The sequence below is a fragment of the Malaclemys terrapin genome, chromosome 1 (genome assembly GCF_027887155.1).
Source record: "Malaclemys terrapin pileata isolate rMalTer1 chromosome 1, rMalTer1.hap1, whole genome shotgun sequence".
Classification (NCBI taxonomy): Eukaryota; Metazoa; Chordata; order Testudines; family Emydidae; genus Malaclemys; species Malaclemys terrapin.
In genome coordinates, this window is record NC_071505.1 from 305,181,991 (window position 1) to 305,201,747 (window position 19,757).

A 19,757-nucleotide genomic window follows, 5' to 3' on the forward strand; every position below is an offset into this window, starting at 1 on the left:
ACTTGCAGATCTGGAACATAAGCAGTCCATTTTTTTGTTCACATGATACAAGGATAAAACAAATACAAAATACTTCAAAACAATGGCACACCCCTCAGATTAAATATCACTTAAAATATTTAGCTAAAGCCTGAACAAATCAAACAAACATCTAGGCAGGAAATTCTGTTTTAATGCACTACCACTGTGCTATTTCAGAGAGCCTGAAAGCAGCCTAACTTGAGAATTCAATCAAGCAAAACCTAGAATAATCTCATTGCCATATTTGCAGTTAATGAAAGCTATTTAAATCTGTGACATTTTTATTTTTATAGAAGATGAAAGCAAAAATTATTTGTTTCACTAATAACACAAACATATAGTAAATTTAAGATTTTATTATTTTGGTTATCCTTACTGTCTACCAATCAATGTACAATATTAAAAGATTACTCTTCTGCTACTCACTATTGCTCCAGGATTTCAGTAAATATTTGATACTGATTTCAAAGAAGCCTGAATCCTGCTGGCTAGCCATGTCTGCTGCATACAAAGAGGCTTCTATAATTCTGAGCAGTTGAAGTGGCAGGTACTATGTATGTAGATGTAACTGTCACCAGTTAGTGATGTAAACGAGGGGTCAGAAGAGGAAATGAAGTCTCTGCAGATCAACTTCTTCCGTGGTAGATAAGCCCTCATTTAATACAACAACAACAACACACCATGAGATGCTCGTCCTCTGCTCCTCCTTCAGGGCTGGTACTTAGCTTTATTTGCTTTATTTTTTTCCCCACCCTGCAGACATTCAATAGGAGCTTTCATGTACTCCATTCCACAATGAATCAGATTTTTGCAGCTTTTCCATAGGCTCCGTTTAATACATGTACTGTACCAAAGCAGCTGTTGTATAAAACAGTTAGAATGTCTCTTGGAAGGGTGTTTGAGCTGGCCTTCTAATAGCATGCAATCTGCCTATCTGAAGGCTTTTTCCATTAGAGACTGATAGACTGATCGTATGCACCTCCTCCTGCAAGCAAACACAGAGTATCAACTTGAAGCCCTACTGAGAATGTCTCTTCTGCAGCTGAAGGAATTTCACAGGTTCTGTTATTCTTTTCTTTTTAGAAAAACCTCTAACGAGTATTGTATATGTGTTCTGGTCAGCTGCTTCCCTTCAGTCTGTTTCCAAGAACAACACACTGTATTAGACACAACTGCATCATGCTGCGGTAAAGCAAAGCTGCACCCATCTATGTGATTGCAGTGACGTTTTTAAAAAGCCCATCAGTCAGCCCAGTTGCAGAAGGGAAGCGCTTGCAGAGCATCAACAACCACACATTTCAATGGCTGTTTGTTCTTTTCTTTCACAGCTAAAGAAGAATCTCAGTTTGATGTCATTTTTGTCTTGAGTTAGACTTTTATAAGATAAGAGACAGAAAGCTGAATTCATATTGGAAAATAAAACAGGCAGCTAGTTGCTTATTTCACCCTCTGCATATTCTACACTAAATTTGATTACTAGCTATAATTTACCTATTTCTTAAAATTTTCTAATAATCACGATACATCAGTATGCACAATTTGCTAATAATGAAGAAGCAGCATCAGTTTTCCAGTGGCTTTTTGCTTCCTGAGTTCTTGGTATCATATTTCCTGATTTCAGTTTGCGTGGTTTGACATTATTTCTTCTCTCACCTAGTGGAATAAATAGTATACTGTCCTATAATGTTTAAACAGACATATAGCATCTCTGTAGTGGATTCATCCAACAACATTGTGAACTGTTGGATTTTCAGAAACTTGGTTCAATCAAGTGTACAGAAAATTTTATATTCAGATTTAAATTCCTAGTGATATGCATTTTATCAGATTACTTTCCCCTGAAAAATGCATAATTACACTGAAATGTTTCATAAAATACATAGAATATTGGGGAAAAAGCCAACAAAAATCATCATTCTAGAACTATAGTGACAATTCAAGGCATTGTTGAGGTTTCTCAGTCAAGATAGGAATGTTTACAAACTCAATCAGCCTGATAAAAAACCCAACCACCAGAGAAACAACTATCCCACTACTTTATTACAGTCCTTTATTTCATTGTATTCAACCTCTTTGTTAAAATCAGATTTACTTTATACTGTTAGTCGATATTTATTCTTTTATCAATGATGCTTCAAATAGCACGATCCACTCAATTAACAATCACATCAGAGTTTAACTTCTGATCAACTTACTTATTTAAAAGAAAAATATATCAGGTATAGCCAGTTAAAATCATACTGAATCTTATTATTAAAGAAACTTGAAATATAAAACATCAGATTTGAAGATGTATTTAAATGTATTTTGATCCTATTTAAATGTTTTTCAATATAAATTTCACTCTAATATTAGAACATCTAGAGATAACAGCACATTTTTGGCAACATCTCGGAAACATTCCTAAGACAGCTGTAACTAGCTGAAATGGCAGTAACAGCAGCACTCTACTTCAGATCCGAAAGAAATTCCCCAAATTGGCTTTAACTGGGTCAACATTTTTAAAAATACATAGGTTCTGCTTTCTTCCACATTAAATTAATTTCTGATATCTCAAAATCTTATTAATTATGTAGTTCGGTAGCTGATAAGCTGACTAGCACAACACAGAATCTTGAGGTGTAAAAGAACTCTTTTTTGATTAATTTTACAGTCCTATGTATTTACAGTATATCAGTAACACAGTGTACACGTTTTTGTCTATGACAGCGTGGATATTAGTACATGTGAGTTTAAAATAAAGAGTCCTAATATAACATCTTTTACCATAAAAAGGAAATAAAAGATCAAGAATCTGAGTATTTTCACAGATCTGCCATGATAAATTGCCTATTTCAGTCATGTACAACTGCCTTCAAGCTAGCCCCTACACTCCTGCTGTCTTGTCCACTTCCTGTGTTCTCCGGGCCTTTTGGAGAGCAGATATCCAGGAGTCTTGGGCAAAGGGACTAACCCCACCATCTGAAATAGCACCAACAGTAGAAATGGCTTTCAGCACATGGGAGGCTTAGGGGACTAGCCCTACATGAAAATCAATGATGCTCTCATGGTCAGTACTCTGTCTATGCACCAACTACTGTGATTGCCATAAACAGATATTCTCCTACTCAACTTTTGAAAATAGTCTTCAAAAATAATTACCCGATAAGAGAAAAAGAATGGAAAAAATGCAGAGTGTGTTTAAATCTTCATTATTACGGTTTATGATAAAGAGTCATGTATGCAGTTAAGAACTGTATATTCTAAGCAATACTTACAGGAATTCTTAAAACAGCTCCACTTAAATGGAGCTGTGAGTACTGCATAGGCCTGCAGCCTGATCAGATAAAATCTCTAAAGCTCATTTTAGCTTTAATGTGGAGGGAACTATGTGATGCCAAGACTTTTACATTCTGAACACACAAAAAATGCAATTTGAGGCTAAACACAAGAAGTAGGGGAGGCCTCTCAGTAGGGTGACCATATTTCCCTGAACTGAAAGTGGGATGTGCGGGGCTGGCCTGAGCTGCCTGGCGTTACCACTCATCCCTCGCACTCCCACAAACGTTCCTCCATGCCCCCAACAGATCCAAGTAGCAGAGATGGGGGAAAGAGGGAAAAGGAATGGGTATGGGCTGGGATCTGGGCAGCAAAGTAGGGTGTGAATGTATGGGTGTGAGTACTTTTGGGCTCATAGCCAGGAGATGAAGCTATTGGACTATGATCCATTTTAGCAGTATGATGCCCCTTTGGGGGCTGGGATAGCAGATTTGCAGGAAGGAGACTCCAGGTAGTGGGAGGGACCAAGGAGATTCCAGAGAGCAGCCCTGGAGAAGTGGGGGACGGCTGGGATACAGAGCTGCCATTTCAGACTGGGGGTTGGCAACTCCTGGCTGGGGAGGGAAGGGGGAAGAGGAGTGAATGACGGGGGGCGGGTCACCCCCAGCCAGTGACGGGAGTGGGGAGAGGAGCGAGCAAGTGATGGAGGACCAGAGGGTGGGGGAGTTGCTCCCAGCCAGTGATACAAAACTTGGGTGGGGGGAGATGCCCTCCTTAAATGGTGTCCCTGCTCGGATGTGGCAGAAGCGGGCTATTGGAGGCAGACTGGGAAAGAAAAGAAGCCTGTTGGAGTGGGAGGATGTACAGGGTTTTGGGGACCGGCTCTGAAGGACGGTAGATAGGAAAGACATGAGGCCGCCGTGGGGGCTGCAGGGACCACTCGGGGGGGAAAGGAGGGGCTGAGGGGCAAGCCATGCCATGTTTGGTGCTCTGGCACAAGCAGATGCTGCGGGACCTGGTCGTTCACTCACCAGCTGGGTTGCCCAATAGGGCCCAGGGCCCACAAATCACGGCTCCATGGCCCAACCGGAGAAGAGTTTGAATTAGGGCCCTGACTGCACTGCCCACTGATTGGGCAGCAGAGTGAGCACATGACATCCCATTACTCCCTGATTGGAGGGGCAGGGCATAGGGGAGACACATCATCCAGGCTCCTATCTCCCCTCCAAAAGTTGCCGCTTAACCCCCCAAATGTTCCTCTGTGCCCCTCAGGGGGGCGCACCCCAGTTTTGCCAAAAAAGTCAGGATGTCAGAAACAGGGCTTAAAAAGGGGACTGTCCCTGCCAAAACGGAATGTATGGTCACCCTATCTCTCAGGACCACGTCTAAAGCAGACCACAGGAGCAAACTAAGTATAAACTAGATCTGTGAGTTTTTGTATATGTAATACAGTGGATTAATGTACTTGAATGTATCTCCCCCTAGTGGCAGCTACTAATAATTAAAACTGATCCTTGATTTCTACTAACGGAATGACTCCTTAAGCACAGGTGGCAGGGGATTGTGCTTTTGGTCCTTAATTACCTTGTTTCAATCCCCACTGTTAAATCATAGTGTTTGTATTTGTCAGCAGACATATGCACTGTCTAATACGCTGTCGTAGTATAAAACTGGTACTCTGGTTTGGCTGATCTAGGACTTGGCGTCTGATTTAGGGCTTAATCATGCAAGGTATCAATCTGGGCCCTCCAGCCCTGACCCTCAAAACATTGAAGCACACGCTTAAGTTACTTGTTTATTTAAAGTACCAGCATAGGTATTATCAGTTAGTAAACTATCACAGACATCATGGTGCAAGTGGGTCTTGAGGAAAGATCAAGAAGATCAAGAACCAGCATACTGGCTTTACAAATTAATCTGGGGAGGGAATTCTATGAGTAAAGAGTAGCATGGAAGAAAGTATAAAGGTGCTCATGTGGGAAGTGGACAAGAAAGTGATGGAGGCTGGCACCGTTGGAGGAGAGGAGAGATCGGAATGTGTGACAGCACAATAATGATATATTTTGTTGTAGAGAAATTAAACAACTGTCTATATTTTGAATCATATATTTACTTTCGAAGATTTCCAGACTCTTCTTCCAAACTAAATTAACCCACATTAACCATTTCTCCACAGTAATACACCCTGCTAAACCAGTATAATAAATTTATACTTTTTTGACTAAACTGTAGGACAAAAGGCAACTAAAAGACAACACACTTTTCAAAATTATAACCAACAGAACTGGAGAAGACAATTTTTTTTTGTTTTTGCTACATTATCATTCTTTTTAGAATTGTTTCATTTCATTAGTTTTTGAAAACAGATTAAAAATCTATTATATCACAAAACAAACATAATGGAGTTCATAATACAGTGTGTAATGTTCCTAGCCCCCGCCCATCTGCAAGAATTTCATTAATTTCCAATGGACAACCTTTGCCTTTATGAATTACGAAGTCTTCACTTTCCTCACATTAAAATATTTAGCAGAGCTTTTTTTGCCTTTTAAATGCATCCAATTTAGATTTACCAAATACAAAAATGTGCATAGTACTAAAGAAGTCAAACTAAGTGTTAAGCACGCTGTATGCACACGTGTTGTATTATTAGTGTCCTCACTTGAAATGCAGATGACAAATTTCATCTGAGTCCATTCGAATTTGTATACTTATACAGGCATCCATAATCACTACATAGTAAAAGAGAAATTCAACTTGCCAAAATCCAAATTCAAAATATAGATTTATATTGAACCTATGCACAAAACAAAATGATTGTCATTAAGCTCAAAGCATTTAAGTCTGATAGGTTGTAAACTAAGGTGAGAGTAATCTCAATCCAGTTATAGTTTTGCCGGACCATTTTATCTTCTGTTTATAATTCTATGTCAATATACTGCCACTTAGTGGTAAAAAGCCTAACATAAGCAAAGAAACAGAAGAAAGATGGCTGACTAATGAAAGTGAGAGAGAAGGTGGTTGAGGTAATAGCTTTTATTGGACCAACTTCTGTTGGTGAGAGAGATTAGCTTAAACACTCATAAACTGAAAATAGAAGTGTAGTAAGTAATAAGGCAGATGTGCTTACTCACTTTCAAAGAAACTATATCAGACGACTAGGGGATTTGGATACCAATAATTTAAAGTATTTTAATAAGAATATTATTTTACAGTATTTATTTTAACACCTTTGTTCTAATCTTGGCTTGGACACTGAACAGATGAGCATCTTGGGCAAGTCATAAGTGATCTGTAACTCAGCTTCTCATCTGTAAAATATGGCTGATATTAATAAATAATAATAAAATCGACCTACAGTATCTCCATGGGGTGCCCTGGAAGATTAATTAATGTTGGAACAGTGCTCTGAAGAGACAAACTGTTACAAATGCTGTTTTTCTTGGTTGTGCCTTGTTTTGAAGCTGTCAGACTGGATGTACGCACTTAGGAATCTGTAGCTGCTTCAAACGTTTTTTCTAGCTGACTGATAGTCACAAGTAGTATCAGTCAACCAGGGATGAACTTCTACTGTTCTCCCAGACCCACCACAAACGATATATATTTCTAAGTCCATCCTACAAACCTAGTTTAAAATCTGCAGTTTTACCAGTTAGAGTAGGTTTGGGTAACACACAAAAAAGGTGCAAGCCCTCACTCAAAATAGGGTGCAGATTCTGTAGCTGCACAAATATGCAAAGCTTATATAGCCTACATGGATCAGCAACCATAGAGCTATTTGAGTAGTATCCTCTCACTGCTCTACACCCTATTCAGCTTCCCGGCAAGTTATTTTCCTGTGAGAACAGGCCTGTGATGTACCTGTAAACCAGCATTTTTCCCTTCCTAATTTTGTTACAAACTTGTGTGTGTGTGTGTGTGTGCGCGCTTGACAAATGTCCCAATATGCCTGGGAATACGAAGAGGTCCCACAGCTAAAATTTTCAGAAATGGCCACTGGTTTTGAGTGCCTTGATTTTTGGATGCCCAGATTGAGAGACAGGATGGGTACCGACAATGAAAGGCCGCTTAAATTATTGGTTCTGTGTTACAAGAGTCAGCACCAGAGCAAAGAGAACACAGGTGTTTTGACTCCCAGTCTCATGCTTCAATCCAGAGGATGTCTAATCTTTTCAAAGGTCAAGAGTGCTCCCATAGACTCACACAGACCTAACTGAGCTCTTATCTTGCTCTCCCAGGCCTCCCACAGCCTGACCTGGCCTACTCTCATCCTTCCCATAATGCATGAGGTAGCCAATCAGGAAGCTGCTAAAGGAAAGGGACAGCAGCTGAACAGAGCGCTCCTGATTCATATCAGAGCTGCTCCGGAAGCTCAAGGGGAAGCAGTGGGAGGCAGTTGGGAGGAGGTGCTTCTTAGTGCCTACCCATAGTGACAGGGCTGATTCAAACACTTCAATTTAAAAACCACAGGGTGCAGGGCCGGCTCTGGCTTTTTTGCCGCCCAAAGCAAAAAATGCCTGACCGGCGGGAGCAACAAAGGGGAGGGGGAGGGGAGGAGAAAAACAAACCTGCCCCCGGCTGGAGCGGCGAAGGAGGGGAGGGGGGAGAACAAACCAGCCGGCCGGAGCAGCAAAGGGGGGGGGGGGCAGGAAACAAACCTGCCCCCAGCCGGAGGGGGGGGGGGAGACAACAAACCAGCCGGAGCGGCAAAAGAGGGGGTGGGGGGGACCCGGGAAACAAACCTGCCCCCGGCCGGAGCAGCAAAGGGGGGGGGGGGAGGGACAAACCGGATGGATGGAGCAGCAAAGGGGGGGAGGGGGACAAACCTGCCCCCGGCCGGAGTGGCGGGCGGGGGGGACGACAAACCGGCCCGCCTGCCAGAGCGGCGAAGAAAAGAAAAAATAAAAACAAACAAAAAATACCTGCGGGGCGGTGGGAGCGTGGGTGCAGGGGGACTCCCGGCCCTGCAGACCCCGGGCAGCGGAGTGCGCACCCCGGCTAGCGGGGGGTGGGGGGAGAAGAGAGAAGGGGGATGGCCGGGGCTTCCTTAAGCGGGGCTCTTGCCACGCGGCCCCTCCTGCTGCGCCGCCTGCTGGGAGGGCTCCACGCAGGCAGGGAAGGACGCAGGCTGCCCTACCAGGCTTGATGCAGGGTGCTCCCCTCCTCTGCCCCCTACAGGGCAGCGGGAGCAGTAAACCAAAAAGAAAAAACGTGCAGGGACGGCCAAAGCGGTGAAGCGCAAAACAAAACAAAACCAAAAAAAAAAAAAAAGGATTAGATGGAATGCCGCCCTTTGAAATCTGCCGCCCCAAGCACGAGCTTGCTCGGCTGGTGCCCGGAGCCGGCCCTGACAGGGTGTGACTCAGGGATACATTTTCTGCTTAACACGGTCACCATCAATGGCCACAAGTTGGACACTAATCTCTAGACCAGGAGTCGGCAACCTTTCAGAAGTGGTGTGCCAAGTCTTCATTTATTCACTCTAATTTAAGGTTTGGCGTGCCAGTAATACATTTTAACATTTTTAGAAGGTCTCTTTCTATAAGTCTATAATATATAACTAAACTATTGTTGTATGTAAAGTAAATAAGGTTTTTAAAATGTTTAAGAAGCTTCACTGAAAATTAAATTAAAATGCAGAGCCCCCCGGACCAGTGGCCAGGACCCAGGCAGTGTGAGTGCCACTGAAAATCAGCTTGTGTGCCGCCTTTGGCACATGTGCCATAGGTTGCCTACCCCTCCTCTAGACCATGACAGCTCCCTCTATTTCATAATTTTCCTGTTTCTCTTTATTTTCTTCTTGTAAAAGAATAATTTGCCACCAGATGTTTGCACATAATGTGCTCTATTCACTCATGGCTCGGCTAATCAGGAACATGAATTGTCAATACAGTAGGCTCTGAACTTGTTTTCAGATTCTATCACAGCTTTGCAAAACCTCTGCTGTCTTGACTCAGGCAATTTTAGTGACAGTTTTTAATGAAAATATTTTTCTGAATATCAAAACTATTTACATAAATACATATTCTCTTTTCTTCACTCTTTTTTCTTTAATCACAAAATTCTCACTGTTAACTTCTGAAGCATCCAAACTTTACATCATTTTGTTCTTCTTGTGCATCACTTGATTTGTTCATTCTTTTTTAAAAACTCTTTCCTTTTTGTTTTCTTAATTATTAAAGTTTCTTACTTTCTGACTGACCTATTTGGACATTAATACCTTAGAAGTCCAGCTACTGTATTCTCCACCAAAAGTATTCCTCTGATTGTGTTGCCCCCTTTGCTCCATCCATCATACCAACCTCAAATGTCCATTTGTCTGTTTCTCTCACAAATAGTTAATGCTATCAAAATTTTTGGAAGGGATATTAAACCTCCTGCTTCAGGGTGTGAGCCAGTCTTTATCTATTAAAGATCAGTGCTAGACCAAATGTGGATGTCTTATACCTTCCTATTACTTCTGGAACTGGCTATTCTTAGGGAGACTGGCTATTGAACTTGATGGGCCTTGGGTCTGATCCAGCATATCAATTCCCATGTTGTTCCAAACATCTACGCACTTTCCTCCACACTGACTTTATCCATGAAATGGCCTCCATGAACTAATCCAAAAGGCTACTACCTTCTCCTCAAGACCCATTTCTGCTGCAAGCGTTCCAAGAAATCAGATATCTAATGATAGCGAAGTTGAGTAGTGAGTAGGAACAGATTATATCTATCTATCTATCTATCAACAATTTAAAAAAAAACTTTCAGATTATTTGGAAGTATCAAGTTGTGCACATAGCTAAACAAGATAGCTATATGATCTTATTGCCATTACTCTCATCCTCCCTTTCCTACTTGGCTCCTACAGTTTCTTACACTCATTTGTTGTGTTCTGTTTCAAAGTATAATGTAAATTCTTCTGGGCATGGACCATCTATGCCTTTGTGGACGTACAGCATCTAGTATATTAGGGCCTTTGGACATTACCAGATAAGTAATGGGGAGGTCTTATTCAAAATGCTATGCTCCAAACGAAAAGCGCAAGTATGGCTTAAAATATCTGAAGTCTATTTCAGATTTGCAATACAATCTGGTTATCTAGAATGATGATCTCATTACACAGCAGGGTAATATTTATGACTGTTTTCCTTGTTTCAGGGTGGAGAAGAAGGAATTCCCAAAACTCAGAACAGCTAAAGAGAAGTCACCACAGGATCCTGAAGCTTTTTTCTTCTTCTCCTCATTATGCAACTGGCAAAGCCTGGCATGTACTTACCCACCCTGTGTTATTTTACCTACTGTGTCTAGTGGCTATGAGTTTGAGTCTGCACTGCATTGCCCCAGTGAAGTTATTTACATATGTCCAAAATGTGCATAAAATGCTAACAAATCGGAATTCTCCACAAACTTGCACCATGGGTAGTTTTAGACCCACTTTGTACATATTGACTACACAGGGTTTTACAGTGGTGGATTACCACATGGGATCACGGGGCTCATGCCCAGGGGCTCCACTCAATTTGGGGGCCCCCACAAGAGCGCCAGAACTCTGACCCCATCCCCTGCTCCTCCTTTCCCCCAGGGTCCTGCTGCCCTGCTCCTCCTCTTCCTTCTGATGCCCCGCCCCCTGGCCAGACCAGAAGCCGGAGCCAGGCTATCATAGGGTAAGCATATTCTCCCGCCCCCCACAGAACTGGCCTGAGGCCCTCTCCCCCCTCCCACATGCAGAACTGGCCTGAGCCCTCCTCCTCCCGCATGTGGACCAAGCCATTTGCCCAAGCCCCGCTCATCCCCTGGGTGGGGCTGGCCCAAGCCCCACCACTCGCCCGGCCCAAGTCCCATGGCTCGCCTCCCCTCCCACCCCCTTTTTGGCAAAACTGGGCATTTGTCCCATTTGCTGTTGCCAACTGATGATCAGTTCGCAAGAGCAAATGGGACAAATGCCCAGTTTTACCAGTCAGGACATCTGAGGCAGGACTTAAAAAGGGTACTGTCCCAGCAAAACGGACATATGGTCACGTTAGGCTGTAGTAAGAGCCGCCCAGGGAGCCTGGGCAGCTCTGGGGAGCCCCAGACTCTCCACCTGCTCTGGGCAAAGGACTGGAATATCTGAGAGCAGCCCCCAGCCCTCATCCCTGCCTCCCCAGGGTGCACTGCCCAGGGCAGGTGGAGGTTCCCTGGGCAGCTCTTACCATGGCCTGCCTACCAGCCAGATCAGGGGGCGGGTCCTTGGGGGAAAGGGGAGCAGCAGGGGGTGGGGCCCAGGAGCAGGGGGGACCCAAATGTGTTTTGTGCCCAGGGCCCCAATAAATCTTAATCTGCCTCAGGGTGCAAGGCAATGGAGAATCAGGCCTTAAGTCTTTGCAGTATATGCACTGAGTGCAATGATTCTTCTTCCTTAAAGTGGCTGCTCATTGTGGGTTTACAGCTCCAGCCTAAATACTCTCCTGTGGCTACTCAAACTCCTCTCTCTATTCCCAAATTCTGATTATGTGATATCACTAAAACACCTGATCTTTCCATAGAATTCTTTACCAATGGTGAATAAGATACAACCGAATGGATATACTTAGTAATATTTTAAATCCTATTACACAAAGGCATGCTTGGATGCTTGCTAGACAGGAGATGGAGATTTGCACAACCATTTACACAATAATCCCTGTACTAGTCTGCAATATCATGCATACATTTTTACAATATAAAGGGACAGAACATTGCTTTCCAATTATCTTTAAGTATGTATCTTTTCACCTTTAAAAGTAGTTTGTGGGAAGACAAAACTCAGTAATAGAGAGACGTTAAAGATTTTTTCCCATTTTTCCCCCTTATATAATTTTAGAGTAGAACAGCCAGAAGTTTTAACAAAAGGTTCTCTCTCCTGACTGGTGTAGCAGAGAAGGGGCTACCTCTGGGTGATGACGGGGAGAGGGTTAATTGGGCTCTCAGTCCCCTCTCAGTTGCTGTTCTTCAAACTCCTGGTTGAAACCAATGGGAATAATCAGTACAGTAAAGTTAAATATGTGCACAAGTCTTTGTACAGCTGGGACTTTAGTCCCTTCTTGGCGTCTCCCCCTTATTGTTAACTTAAAAACAAACTTTTTGCCACAACCTGCTTCTGAGTTTGCCAAGTTCTACGGCTGTGCCTTACCAACTAGGTATCATATAAAGTGTTGGGATCTATCTCCATGTTGTAATTATTCCTGGGTAAATTCTTACCTCCCCAATGGTTGCAGAAGCAAGCCAAGAGATTTGGCCATAGTGGGAAGATGAGTATGGTTTTCCATCCCAAGGCCAAGGGGTGGGAGTTTGGGACAACCTAACAAACAGGAAAGCTCCCATCACTAGTGACAAACACAGCATGGGGTCCTAGAATCTGACACCCTGTTACAGAGAGAAATCTAGAAAGCAGTAATGCCGTATGAGACTTTGGGGCACACCTCCCATTTCCCCCACAACATACACACATTTTCAAATGAGCTGGTGAAGGGAATCTGACACTTTGAAGAACGATTTAGGAATTTTATTTCTGAGTTCCCCTTGGCTACTGTGATAAATGAAGGGGGGTGGGGTAGCTCCCTTTTATGGACTCCCAGCCAGCCAGTTAGCTATAAAATCCCTCTTGGTAACTGTTCTCTACTTGCTTTACCTGTAAAGGATTAAAAAGTCTGACTGCATGCATAGGTAAAAGAAAGTGAGTGGGCACCTGGCCAAAAGAGCCAATGGGAAGGCTAGAACTTTTTAAAATTGAAACAAGACTCCCCTTTTGTCTGTCTGTGGTTGTTCTCCCAGAGAGCAGGGACTGGGCTGGACTATGCTGTAAGAACTTGCGCCAAGTATGAAAAATGATTAAATCATACCTGGAAACTACTCATTTGAAACCCCAGATATGTAAGTAGATCAGGAAATGTTTAGGAAGACACGATTAGGTTTATCTCTTTGATTTCTTTATGGCTTGTGGACTTCTCTGTACTAACCCCCAAACACTTTTCTTTTGCTTGTAACCATTAAGCTGGACTTCAAGAAAACCATTCTTGATGCTTAATTATTATATTTGCTCTTTTTAAATCTAGCAATAGCCTAAGATCCAGATGTATTTACTTTCTTTTTATTTTTAATAAAATTTACCTTTTTTAAGAACAGGATTAAAATTTGTGTGTCCTAAGAGGTACATGCATATGTTGTTTAATTAGCTGGTTACTATAGCTCCCAACTATACATATACAATGATGGGGTCTAAATTAGCTGTTACCACTCAAAAAAGAGATCCTGGAGTCATTGTGGAGAGTTCTCTGAAATCATCCACTCAAGGTGCAGCAGCAGTCAAAAAAGCAAACAGAATGTTGGGAATCATCAAGAAAGGGATAGATAAGACAGAAAATATCATATTGCCTCTATATAAATCCATGGTATGCCCACACCTTAAATACTGCATGCAGATGTGGTCGCCCAATCTCAAAAAAGATATTTTGGAATTGGAAAAGGTTCAGAAAAGGGCAACAAAAATGATTAGGTATGGAACGGCTTCTGTATGAGGAGAGATTAATAAAACTGGGACTTTTCAGCTTGGAAAAGAGGCGCCTAAGGGGGGATATGATAGAAGTCTATAAAATCATGACTGATATAGAGAAAGTAAATAAGGAAGTGTTATTTACTCTTTCTCATAATACAAGAACAAGGGGCCACCAAATGAAATTAATAGGTTGCAGGTTTAAAACAAACACAAGAAAGTATTTTTTCACGCAATGCACTGTCAACCTCTGGAACTCCTTGCTGGAGGGTGTTCTGAAGTCCAGTACTATAACGGGGTTCAAAAGGGAGCTAGATAGATTCCTGGAAGATAGGTCCATCAATGGCCATTAGCCAGGATGGGCAGGAATGGTGTCCCTAGCCTCTGTTTGCCAGAAGTTGGGCTTGGGTGACAGGGCATGGATCACTTGATGATAACCTGTCTGTTCATTCCCTTTGGAGCACCTGCCTTTGGCCACTGTCAGAGGACAGGCTTGATGGACCTTTGGTCTGACCCAGTATGGCTGTTCTTATGTGAAAACAGCTGACTTCCTTTGTTTTCTTTCTCAGCTCTTCCCTGGAGGAGAGAGGGCGTGAAAGGGCTTGAGGGTACCCCACAGGGAGGAATTCCCAAGTGCACCTTCCTGGTTTTAAAGGGTTGTGGGTTTTTTTGCATTTGGGTGGTGATAGCATCTACCCATCCAAGGTCAGAGAGAAGCTATAACCTTGGGAGTTTAATTCAAGCCTGGAGTGGCCAGTATTAATTTTTAGAATCCTTATGGGCCCCCACCTTCTGCACTCGAAGTGCCCGAGTGGGGAATCAGCCTTGACAGCTACCAATCTAATTAATGGGGATAGTTAACAGGATTAGGAGCTGTTTTAACAATTGGGGCCTCACACATGCCTACTCCCAGGGTAAGTTCAATTGCCAGGAAGTGGTTAAAAGTTTATATAATGTTCCAGTGACCTATAATAAATGTTAAAATGTACAAAAGGGAGACAAAGGACTGGGTTAGTCCAAACAAAAAGCCCTCCTGATATAACTCAAGGACAGTGTTGAGACTGTGTCTAGTAAACAAGAGGAGTGTGGGACCAGAAATCAATGGACCAAAATTGTTGTGTCAAAACTAAGGCCTAATAGAACAGAATAATGAGAGGTTGGGCTATTCCACCCATCACTCTTCTGTGGGGTTCTTAAACTTAGGGCTGGTCTACACTAGAAAATTAGATCACCCCAGCTACATCAGAAAAATCCATACCCTGCTGAGCAATTTAGAGAAGCCGACCTAAGTCACCATGCAGACAGTGCTAGGTCAACAAAAAATTATTCAGTTGACCTAGCTACCGCTCTCGGGGAGATGGATGACCAATACTGATGGGAGAACCCCTCCCATTGACATAGGCAGTGTCTATACTGAAGTGCTGCAGCTATGCCACTGTAGTATTTAAAGTGTAGACAAGCTCTTAGCCAGCCAGCTGGCTGGAAGTTGAGTGGATCGGAAGCAGCAAGCTTCACCATTATAGCTACTACCCCCACTGCCTCCTTGAACCCTGGGATCTATCATGACACCGCTGGGCCTTCATCATCTTGATCCTGAAAGATGCCATGACCAGACTGGGGCAGAGAGGGGGACCCAAATGACATTTCCACTTCTATCAGCTGCAGCTCAATCCCAAACACCACTTGGGATGTAAGACCCCAACCCCCTGTATCTTTAAGCCTTCCGCACCTTATTTCTTCTCTTCTCATCTCTCTCCTTTTCCCTTCTGTTTTGAATAAGAGTTTGGTGTAGCCAGCCAAGGCTGCATATTTTGCAATAATACCGTAGCCTGTGACCAGAGAAGCAACTAAAAGCAATGCCCTAAACAACCTGATGCTACTACAAGTTCACCAAATCTCAGAGTGGTTAACAAAACTATGTGCTGTACCTGTGTTTTTCCATCAGCGAATAAAAGTGAACACCAGAGACAAAAGCTGCATTTGCTATCTTTGCTGTTCTTCTCTCTCCCGCTTTGTGTATGTTTGTCCTTCTTTGTCTTCAAGAAAACGAGACTGGACTTTTACAAGAGCAACAGCTCCAGCCCATCTCATTTTTCTTTTCACCCCAAAAGACAGATGGTCATCTTTAATACCATCTAAAAGACTGTCACACAGGGCTGTTTGTTTTTCTTTTAAAACCCTCTCTAAATTCGAACTCTCTCCCTCAGTTAAAGGGAAAGAATAAGGGATATAGTTAGAATAAAAGCCTTACTTATACTTTCCATTTCAAATGCTTTAACTGATCCGGAAAGATGCCCTGACCAGACTGGGCACACTTTTTCTGTATCCTCACTAAAAGGTTAACAAGATTTGTAATGGCGTGCTTGCGCTGGAACTAAGCAGGCTGGGGTCTCTGGGTTCAAACCCTCAAACCTTGTGTAATTGTTCAGTGTTGTACATTGACAAGGCTATGTTAACACCTTTGTCTGTCTGAGCCAATTTATGCCATCACACTTAAAGCCAAAAAAAGTATCTATGTATGTCCCCAACCTTAAACGCTTTGCTTCTATTTGTTCTTTTCTCTCCCTCATACATCCCAGAAATTCTTTGCTCTCATCACCTCAAAAAAACCTGGGTTGTGTTGTTCCTCATCTTTTGGCATCTCTCCCCCATTTCTCCAAGAGATGCTTCTCCCACTCCAGTTTCCTACATTGCTCCATCCTTCAATTGGCCATTGTCCCCTGCTAGGCTGCTCTTCTGAGTGGATCCATTCCCTAAGTGTCCAGTTCAGCCTCCACTCCCAGCCTCACCTTGAGTTGCTTGAGCAAGCTTTCTTTCAGACAACTGGGACAGGGAGCAGAACTTTCATTCCTGCCTCCACTTGAAGCCAGTGTTCAGAGCAGATCCACTGAAGGGGCAAAAGCTTAATGAAAAGAGAAGAAACCACACTTCCACCCTTTACTCAGCCTTTTAATCAATAAGGCCAACAACTAGATGATCAAAGGGCTGCTCCATCAGGCTGGTAACTAACTGCTGAATCCTGAGTGGAAGCAAAGACAACGATTTGTGCTCAACAGGCCCTGTTGCAGAACAGGGAAAGGTTTGAGGGACTGTACAATTCCTGCAATCATTCACAACCTAGCAGGATGGATTGATTTAAATCAAAGTTATTTAAATGACAAAACCAGCATTTTAATATTGTTTTTATTAGTTACATAAAAAAGTAAGCTTATCAAAAACATGTTTTCACAGAGTTTAAGGTCAGAAGGGACTACCAGATCATCTAATCTGACCTCCTGCATATCACAGGCCACCACCATGCTCACTAACTCTAACAGCCAAAGTTAGAGCCAAGTATTACAGTCCTCAGGAGACAAATATTATATGCCACAGGCAGAGACTAGGAGGAACCAAGGTGCACCAATGCTCGAGGCAACTGCAATGTCAGTTTTTGTTTTATAAATCAATCAGTTTTAAATGCAAAGGAAGAATTAACCATAGTTCATGAACTGATGGATTGTTTCTGATCATCATGAGCCAGATTTTCAAAGGTGATTTGGTGCCTAAAGCAGCAGACAGGTGTCTCCTGGGATTTCCAAAAGTTCCTAAGCAGCTTAGGTGCCTAACCAGCTTAGGCACTTTTTGAATATCTTACTAAGCACCTATCTGCATCTTCGGAGTGCCCAAATACCTTTGAAAATCTGGTCCCATGTTTGTCAAGTTTTTAGAAGTAGTAGATTTCATCCTTTCTCATCTGCTTTTTATCCATAAATTGGAAGTAGAAAAGCTTTCCTGCATTTTCAACTCCCAATCGGTTTCTCAACTTTGAATGAATTAGTCCAAATGAAAAATATATGCTCTCTGTCCCTATTAGCAAAACTGAAAATAGAAGTAATTAAGGGAAAAGCCCTGATGCATAACCAAAATGGAAAGTACTTACATTTGGAAAGATGCAAATACCCGCATTTGCAAAGATAAGAGGCAAGATGCTTTCATGGATTGGTAACTGGTTAAAAGATAGGAAACAAAGGATAGGTATAAATGGTCAGTTTTCAGAATGGAGAGAGGCAAATAGTGGTGTCCCCAGGGGTCTGTTCTGGAACCGATCCTATTCAACATATTCATAAATGATCTGGAAAAAGGGGTAAACAGTGAGGTGGCAAAATTTGCAGATGATACAAAAATTACTAAAAATAGTTAAGACCCAGGCAGACTGTGAAGAGCTACAAAAGGATCTCTCAAAACTGGGTGACTGGGCAACAAAATGGCAGATGAAATTTAATGTTGATAAATGCAAAGTAATGCACATTGGAAAGCATAAGCTCAACTATATATATAAAATGATGGGGTCTAAATTAGCTGTCAAGAAAGAGATCTTGGAGTCATTGTGGATAGTTCTCTGAAAACATCCACTCAGTGTGCAACAGTCAAAAAAGCGAACAGAATGCTGGGAATAATTAAGAAAAGGATAGATAATAGGACAGAAAATATCATGTTCCCTCTATATAAATCCATGTTACGCCCACATCTTGAATACTGTGTGCAGATGTGGTCGCCCCATCTCAAAAAAGATATATTGGACTTGGAAAAGGTTCAGAAAAGGGCAACAAAAATGATTAGGTATGGAACGGCTTCTGTATGAGGAGAGATTAATAAAACTGGGACTTTTCAGGTTGGAAAAGAGACGGCTAAGGAGAGATATGATAAGAAGTCTATAAAATCATGACGTGTAGAGAAACTAGATAAGGAAGTGTTGTTTACTACTTCTCATAACACAAGAACTAGGGGTCACCAAATGAAATTAATATGCAGCAGGTTTAAAACAAATAAAAAGAACATTTCTTCACACAACGCACAGTCAACCTGTGGAACTCCTTGCAGGGGATGTTGTGAAGGCCAAGACCATAACAGGGTTCAAAAAAGAACTAGATAAATTCATGTAGGATTGGTCCATCTATGGTTATTAGCCAGGAAGGGCAGAGATGGTGTCCCTAGCCTCCTTTTGCCAGAAGCTGTGAATGAGCCACAGGGGATGGATCACTTGATTATTACCTGTTCTGTTCATTCCCCCTGGGGCACCTGGCACTGGCAACTGTCGGAAGACAGGATACTGGGCTAGATGGACCTTTGGTCTGACCCAGTATGGCCATTCTTATGTTCTTATGTAATATAGTTAAGTATTTAATGCAGTACATGACATTATGACACACTTATAAAGCTTGAGTTGACCTCACAAGTTATATATTTTCCCCTTGATTTTGTATGTATTTTAAAAAGCAGCACTGCAGCGAGGCGGTGGGACACCCCACAGCCCCGCTGACGGCCGAACCTCCCCTAATACCAACGTGGGGGGAGCCACCGGGTCCGGCGCCTGCCCCTCCGAGGTCACGGCCCCGACCCGGAAGTACAAAAGCCCGCCTGCAGAGCTCAGTGGAGGCCAGGCTGGCGGAGAAAGCAGACGTCCGTGGCTGAGCTCCCGCTTGGGAAAAAGCCGCAGGCCGCGACCACCCTGCTGACTCACCAGGCCGGTCAAGCCTACCTCTCGCCCGGTACCCCGAGGAGGACGGGCCGAGCCTGCCCCGTGCCAGGTACCCCGAGGAGGACGGACTGAGCCTGCCCCGTGCCAGGTACCCCGAGGAGGACGGGCCGAGCCTGCCCTTCGCTACCTACCCAGAGGAGCCAATGCTAGTGGAGAGCACCGACGACACTAAGATGGCCCAGGTACCATACGAGGGGGAGAGTGGAAGTAGCCCGGGGGCAGCCGACCCCAGTCTGGCTGCTGCACTGCCAGAGCCAATGTCAGTTTGTTGCGGCCAGGATCCCCACTGACAGCAGCGAGTTTCCACCGCTGCTAGGGCCCCGGGCTGGGACGCAGTGGAGTGGGAGGGCCTGCATCCCCCCGCCACCCACTCCTTGGGTGGCAGACTCCCCTCGTTTCCCCTGGCCTAGAAAGGCTGGGTACCTGATTGACTATTTGCTACTGACCCAGCCCCTGCTACAA

General features: G+C 43.3%; 1 protein-coding gene across 6 annotated transcripts in view; it reads right to left on the reverse strand.

Moving 5' to 3' along the window:
- The window catches only part of FRY (FRY microtubule binding protein), a 422,104-nt gene that overhangs the window by 306,761 nt on the left and 95,586 nt on the right, over positions 1-19,757 (reverse strand). Inside the window, exon 1 of one of the 6 annotated variants that reach the window (XM_054015342.1) lies at positions 17,697-17,715. The exons of 3 other annotated variants lie outside the window; for them this stretch is intronic. Coding sequence is in view for 2 of the 3 variants with exons in the window: in XM_054015337.1 (XP_053871312.1) it covers positions 448-517 (70 nt within the window). In the remaining variant the exon portion in view is untranslated. Of the gene's footprint in view, positions 1-447; positions 821-17,696; positions 17,716-19,757 lie in introns of those variants that run through there. 2 more of the 6 variants (XM_054015337.1, XM_054015340.1) reach the window with 2 other exon arrangements.